General features: G+C 37.1%; 2 protein-coding genes across 2 annotated transcripts; both read right to left on the reverse strand.

Annotated features, from left to right (window-relative positions):
- Nucleotides 1–1,732: 1,732 nt before the first annotated feature.
- LOC146720278 (uncharacterized) lies at nt 1,733–2,290 on the reverse strand. Its single transcript, XM_085488868.1, has one exon. It carries the CDS (start codon nt 2,288–2,290, stop codon nt 1,733–1,735), a length of 558 nt encoding a protein of 185 aa, XP_085344994.1.
- A 44-nt stretch (nt 2,291–2,334) lies between these two features.
- On the reverse strand, nt 2,335–3,249 carry LOC114937442 (protein CFDP2-like). The gene has a single exon (XM_029310896.2). It carries the CDS (start codon nt 3,247–3,249, stop codon nt 2,335–2,337), a length of 915 nt encoding a protein of 304 aa, XP_029166729.2.
- Between the last annotated feature and the right edge of the window lie 4,534 nt (nt 3,250–7,783).

Here is a 7,783-nt window from a genome sequence, read left to right on the forward strand (position 1 = left end):
CAGATGACCTCTTTTGGAGCAAAAATAGTTATGGAACAAAATTTTATGCCTGCATTTAAAATTCAATGGCAAGTTTACCATCGTATAAGAAGTTTATTTCCAGCTTCTGGTAATACTCACTAATGTTTGCAAATATATTTCATCTCTGATGCCGATCAAATTTCTCTCCAAAGTAATATTGCTCCAAACTTAAGTATTGAAGTAATATCTATTCTAAAAAATGTTTTAAATGAAAATAATAATTTGATCAAGGATTTCAACTATAATCTTGAAAATAGATCTTTATGTGATCGTGAAGATTTAAAATTGATAATTTATGCCGATCGCGTAACCGTCAATCAGCACAGAGGTCGATATAATGCACCAACTAATAATGAAGTAGCTGTTTTACTGGTTGATGGCGATAAAGAATCTAGAGATATTGTTTTAAATGGTCGAGATAAACAACTTCACCGAGTTTCAGAGCTACATCGCTCTTATGATCCCTTGCAATATCCGCTTATGTTTCCGAAAGTTGAAGATGGTTATTATTTAACTATCGTTTTAAATGGTAATAGTGAACGAAAAGTTTCCTGTATGCAATTTTATGCATACAGACTTATGATAAGGAATAATTACGATAATTTTTTACATTATTATAAATTTCTATTCAATCAATATTGTGTTGATATGATAGCTAAAATGATGACCGAAAGATTATCATTCATTCATAATAATCAAAAAACATTACGAGCCAATGATTATATACATTCCCGGGATGCTGTGCAACAAGATGCTAATATTAATGCTAATAATATCGGCCAACGTGTAATACTTCCCGCAACAGTAACTGGATCACCACGTTATATGCATGAGAAATCTCAAGATGCTATGACATATGCGCGCAAACATGGGCGCCCAGATTTGTTCATTACTTTTACGTGCAATCCTGAATGGCCAGAGATAAAAAACAAACTATTTCCTGGTCAAACATCAAAAGATAGACATGATCTAATTTCTAGGGTTTTTCATTTGAAAATGAAGAAATTTTTAGACATTATCATTAAAAAAGAAATATATAATAAAGTAAACTGTTACTCAGTAAGTGTTGAATGGCAAAAACAAGGTTTACCTCATTGTCACATATTAATATGGTTAGAGATTAAAATAAAACCTGATGAAATTGATCTTATAATTTCTGCTGAACTCCCAGATAAAAATATTGACCCAATATTACATGAAATGGTACTTAAACACATGTGTCATGGTCCATGTGGAAATATAAATAGATCATCGCCATGTATGATAAATGAAAAATGTTCCAAAAAATTTCATAAGGCATTCATTTCTGATACTCAAACTACAGATGACGGTTATTCGTCTTACCGCAGAAGAAGTCTTGAAGATGCAAGTCAAATAGCAACTTTAAACATACGTGGTAATTTGATTGACATAGACAATAGATGGATTGTTCCATATTGCCCAGTTTTATTACGATGTTTTAATGCACATATCAATGTTCCCAGATAGCCACAGTAATTATTATGACATCATTTTGATGGAAAATGATGCATTTTGACATCAAAATGATGTCATAATAATTACTGTGGCTATCTGGGTTGAGTTCTGTCATTCTGTACAAGCGATTCGATATATCTGTAAATATATTACCAAAGGTCCTGATCAAGCCACTTTTGTGATTAAAAATGAAAACGATGAATTGACCAAATATCTTAATGGTCGATACATATGTTTATCTGAGGCTACTTGGAAATTCTTTAGCATTACTCCAAGAGGTTGGTATTTGTTGTTGTTCTAAACATTTGTTTAAGAGGTTAAGCAATACTACCTCCAGAGGTTTTCCTCCCATTTTTAACATTTTACTTGTCACCCTGTCTTCTTTTGGGGTCTTTTGGTTCTTCATCATCTTTATTGCTACCCACAGTTTATCTTTATCAATTCCTGAAATCTTTTCCGAACTGACATTTAGGATTTTTTGTCCTCTAATTCCTACCTTGTCCGGCCTTGGAGATGCTACACTGTATAGCTTGCGATAAAATCTTTGAATGGTGTCGGTGATATCATCTTTATCTGTGATTATTTCTCCTTTTTCATCTCTTATAGCGCAGATCTTTGTTTTACCTCTTGCTATCTTGGAACGTAGAACTTTCATATTGGCGTTCCCCTCAATAGTTTTGCGGGCTAGTTCGGTACTATGATTTCGTAAATCTCTCTGTATATTTTTCCTGATCTTTTTGTTTAGATCTTTGTATTCTTCTAATTCTCTATTCGTTTGCCGTCGTTTTTCCATGAGGTGTTTAGTATCTGTACTTAGCTTGTTGTTCTTTTTTTGTTTTATTTGTGCACTAATTTTTTTGTGGCTATTTGAATACTTCTGGTGATCCTCTCCGACAGTTTGTTGATGTTCATTCCTGCTAGATCTTGTGGCTGTAATTTTGTTTGAAGTGTTTCCTGGTATTCTAGCTGTTTTAATTCCAATTCTTTTAATATGGGTCTGAAGGTTTTTGTCTTCATCAGCTTATGCCTTTCCCGTTTGATGTTGATTAGGATCGTGGCCCTTACCAGATAATGGTCACTTCCAATGTAAAATTTATTCAAGACTGAAACATCTGTGCATATCTCCTTGGTATTTGTGAGGATGTAATCGATCTCGTTTTTTGTCAAGTTGTTTGGGCTTTTCCAAGTCCATTTCCTTTGAGGTGATTTTTTGAAGAAAGTGTTCATGCAGAATAAGTTTTCGCTGCCGAGATAATCCAACAACATTTGGTCTCTGCTATTTCTGACCCCCAAACCGTATGGTCCTATAATTTGAAGATCCTCCGTTGTCCTTGGGCCCATCTTAGCATTAAAGTCTTCCATGACCACCGTAAATTTTGCCTTTTCCGCTCTTCTTGCTGTACTCACATCCTCGTATAGGTGCTCTATTTCCTTATCTTCCGCTGTGGTGGTCGGCGCATAGACCTGTATCACCTGGATGGTGTATCTCTGATTTAACTTCATCACGATGTAAATGACTCTTTCTGAAGTGGCCCTTGTTTTAGTGACAAGGTGTTTTAAGTTTTTGTGAACCATGATCGCCACTCCTCCATTATGTGTATTGTTGATAGAGTTATTCTGATATAGCATATGTCCCGATTTGAGCACTGTCCCAACCTCACCCATCAGACGTGTCTCGCAAATCCCTAAGACGCTCCACTTTATGAGTTGCAATTCATGTTCCAGTTCCTCGAGGTGCTCATCCAATCTCATGGTTTGTATATTATATGTCGAGATCCAGAGTTTCTTTTGGTTCTTCCTACTATTTCTTTTCCTTGCTATCGGATTTTTGCCTCCCCCAGAATCCTTGAAGTAGACTGATAAATCAGCACGAGATTTCAGCTCTCCGGCTGTACTCGCCTGAGGTAATTGCGTTTTAGATTCGACATTTTATGGGTTAAAAGGTGTTGGCAATAAGTTGCCACGCTTGCCAGGCGGGTTGGTGACTACCTGTTGGTCCGCGGGAACTATTTTATTTCATTCCTACCCTCCAGACTATTAGGTCTGGCGAGTTTTCCCCTATCTGTCACCTGGGGACACGGTGCCTTGGGCTTACAGACTGCCCCGACAGTTTATCAAATATCCTATATAAATTATATTTTACGAATCTTATTATTTAAGAATTAAAGTGTGTTATAAGATAAAAAAAATTGTGTGGGTATTTATTTATTTGATATTCAACTGATGCGTTAATCAAATAAATAATTTTCACGAAATGAATTTAAACACTAAATTATAAATTAATTTATTCACTTATTTTAATCAAGAAATCTAATTGCGTGAATAATCTCATTTTGTATTAAAGTAACATTTTTACTAATTCATTAATTAATAAGCCATGCCATATGATTCGCAAACTTTTTATTGTAATATTATAATATTAATCAATTACCATTTTTACCATCGTAAATTATTTGGTCTCGATATGGCACGAATTCATGAAAAAGTAATTGTATCAATTTGTTTGCATCGTACAATAATTGGATGATTTGATACATTCTAGAAAAGTGCCTATAATAATTTTAGTAATGTATTTTTTTTTGTAATATATATTTGTTGTATGATTGTAAAACATATTTTGCCTATATGACATCTACATTTAATAATGTTTCATATAAAGAATTTCTTTTCTCTTTTTTTAAGAAACAAAGAAAGTTTTTAAAGAGTTGTGCTATATATTGATTACAAAAAATGTATATATGTTATAAATTTTATTACGTAATGTCAGAATTTATACCTTGATATTTATTCAACAAGATTTGTCCGACATCATGTAACATCCCTAGTCTTACGTCTATAAGCGGAATGCAAGTTTTGTTATCGTCACTTCGGAAAAATATACTCAAACTCACTTTTATTCATTTTTGTGTAATAATTAGGATTCCGTAAAAGTGTTTTTTCCTTTGACAAGTATTGTACATTAAGATTAATTAATTAAGACTTTCACTGTGATTCATAAATTATAATTTCAACGTATTGAAAATAGTCACATAAAGAAAATAATACGTTAGTTTAAAAAAAATTAATTCTTCTTTTAAACTTATTGTTAGATCATTTCTTTTAAGCATAGAGTACAATTGCATTATTAACTAGATAAATAAAATATTTGACATAAAGATTTTTATTTTAATAAGCACTGCCCAAACTCTTTGAAAAAAATGTATTATGCATTATTTATTGCAAAATGTGCTTTCTAACTTTCATTTATTTAACAAATAAAATTTACATTTACGCTCTTTTTGCGTTCAGATAGCCAGGAAAAAAATTATAAAAACCCAGTACTTAACATTTTTTCTAGGACTCATATTTTTCGAGTTATTCTGCTGTTCTGGTACTTTTATAACATCCTGTGTGTATATATTGTGACGTGACGTTTTTTACTGTCCGTCACAAGGGCCGAAGGCCCGGCCGGGAAGGCGGGAAATTCGGGAACCTTTGCTCTCTCGCCAATCTTTGAGAGAGAGAGAGAGCACCCGAAAAGTAGTTTTGCGTTTTCTTCCGCGTAGGAGGATGCGCCCCGCGCATCCGTTCCGCGAATTATTTTATTTATAATCTTTGTTTAAGCGATTTTTGCGTTTTTGGCGAGCAATTTTGCATAGGGTACGTGTCTCAACCGGAGAAACAGAAAGAGAGAAAGAGTGAGAGGACGGAGAGGACGGAGAGGACGAAGAGGACGATTTAGGAGCAGAGGCCACCAAGTCCGGATCACGCCCGGTAAATATTATTCTCACATAGATTTTCTGGATTGCTCCTCCCGTTAAGAACCTGGATACCGCCGTAAAATGTTCCTTCTTTCGCAGAGATTCCGGCCAGAGACGGGGATGGCCACTCTCTCGCGAGAGGCGAGAGAGCCCCGGAAACTAGAGGCACGGGAGACACACTGCCTCGAGCCTCAGCCTATTCGGATGTACGAAAGTTCACCATCGATCAAACAATCGATCTGGCGGATTTTTGGAGGAACCGCACAGAGGCGCGCTCATAGGAGTCTCCCCGACGAAAATAAAGAGGAATAACGGAACCCGAAGCGGAAGCACAGAGGAACGGCGAGAGAAAATTTGCATCAAGCAAATTCGCAGGGCCCCGCGGGGCACCCGGCGGCCCTGCCAGGATAAGGAGCGCCACGGGTGGAAAATGCCCAATTTATTATCGGCGTGATCCCGGCAGGCCTCTTGCTCGTCACTGTCCGGCGGAGCGTTCTCGAGAGCAGAGGTTCCTGCGCGTGGATGCCGAAGCATCAAAGGACCCATCGCTACCGGTGAGACGAACGGCCCTATATTCTTGTAAAGCCGCTAAATTCTTTTTGTGAGTACCGTATTCGGGAGAGGAGCGTGTCCCGGCCGCGACCGGTTATTAGATTCACCGGTGTAATTTCGTGATATTTCGAGAAGTTTGATTTAGAGTTTCGTTCCGCGTGGAATTTACCCCGGCGCCCGGCCGACCGCGTGCTCTCTCCCGCGCGTATATTAAGAGAGGCTCTCTCCCCCGCGGATACGCCGACAGTCGCCGCGATTTTGGTCACATTAATGTAACATCAAAGTATCGTCTCGTAATTACTGTGTTGTTCTCGTCTATTAGGATTTCTATATCGGAGAATGGAAAATTGTCTAGAGTCACGCATAAGAAATAGCGTAATCTTTCTCGCGCATATCATCATTCGCGCATTTTTCTGATTCGTTGTAATATTGTGCGAGGGACGACCGGCGTGATCGATCTCAAAGGAAGTCGCGCGGGACCTACTCGAGTTTTCGAAAATTTTGTACTGCCTAGAATCATCAGAATGAATTACGTCGCACGGACCTTATTAAGTCTCGTGCGTTAATAATTATTCGACACGTAGGCGTGCGAATTTACTTCCGGGTCCCGCGTGTCGTTCGATATCACCGCGTCGGGTCGTCTCAAAGGCGCGGAACAATAACAACGCGCCGCGTCTCGGCCGTAAATACGCCGTATTGTATTGTCCGAATCAAATTTCGGCCTCGTTTATTTGTATTTCGGCGTCACTAAAACGGAGATCCCTCCGTAGTATACCGAAAGAATATTGATTTTTCTTTCTGGACCTAACAGGTCACTCAAGCTTGTATACAATTAATTTTTCTGTTTATCTTCGTTCATCATTGTTCAAATATATTTCATGCTTGTTACATTTGAGCGATATTACATAGCCTCTCTCGAATTCCGTCCTCTCTCCCGTCCGAACTCCCCCCTCTACCCCTGACGATCTGAGCGAGTCGATTATCGCCGTCGCGGAAATTTTCGGGATGATTTACTGATTATAAAGGTCCTCGGTCGATTTGTAAATTTTCAGAGTGGCGCGAATCTCGCGCCTGGCGCCCAATTAAACATATTTTTCGTGTTTACGCGAATCTCCCGCCTCCGCGCCGAAGGTGTGCCGTCGGCCACTTACATCGGCCCGATTTCCCGGATCTTTATCGATCCGACGGACTAATATCAAAACAACGGTTACAATACGTATATATTATAAATAACAATAAGTGTTTGTAACAAACCCTAGTGTCATTCCGTGCAACATAATTTTTGACCATTTATTTATTTTTTTTGTAATCTAATTTTCATATGATAGCAGCTGAAGAAACAACAGTGAATGCCGAAACGTTCCGGAATTTAAAGATTGTGATTTTCTGAAATAATTAAAATTCTCTCCTCAAAGTTAAAAGTCGACCAAACTGGCAATCATTTATTATAAATAATTAGTTGAAATACAACGTTTCGGCTGTCATTGCAGCCCTTTTCAAGTAAATCTATAAAAGTTACATAAAATAATTATAATTTTAATACACTTTATTGCTACAAATAATTATACATTCAAATACAGAAATATGCTACATACCAAATTAATACAGTAAAATAAATTCACTGCAAACTACCGACAATATTCACCATTGTTAAAATTGTTAAAATTATATATAATAATTATATACAATAATTGTTTATATTTAAAATCTATTTCACCCTCATCAAAAGGCCTATACATGATTCATTGTAATTTTTATTAATTGTGCCAGAAGGATTGCGGGATCGGGAAAAGCGAAAGTCAGGCGGCCGAAAGTCAAACAACGCAGCACACGCGTAACGTTAACGAAAGAAGTTATATTTACGACACTAACACCAAAACAATTACATTGAACAGTCCGCAAAGAATTAATCAAGAAAATTGCAATAAAACCGGGATCGAGTATAATAAATCCGCACGTAATCAGTCCAAAGAGCAAGCGAGTCGAGAATATAA

The sequence above is a fragment of the Nylanderia fulva genome, unplaced genomic scaffold, assembly GCF_048542155.1.
Source record: "Nylanderia fulva isolate GAGA-0341 unplaced genomic scaffold, ASM4854215v1 Scaffold73, whole genome shotgun sequence".
Classification (NCBI taxonomy): Eukaryota; Metazoa; Arthropoda; class Insecta; order Hymenoptera; family Formicidae; genus Nylanderia; species Nylanderia fulva.

What these genes read in the sequence shown, in the direction of transcription:
- LOC114937442 (XM_029310896.2), bottom strand. Translation starts at nt 3,249, where the DNA reads ATGAGATTGGATGAGCACCTCGAGGAACTGGAACATGAATTGCAACTC.
- LOC146720278 (XM_085488868.1), bottom strand. Translation starts at nt 2,290, where the DNA reads ATGGAAAAACGACGGCAAACGAATAGAGAATTAGAAGAATACAAAGAT.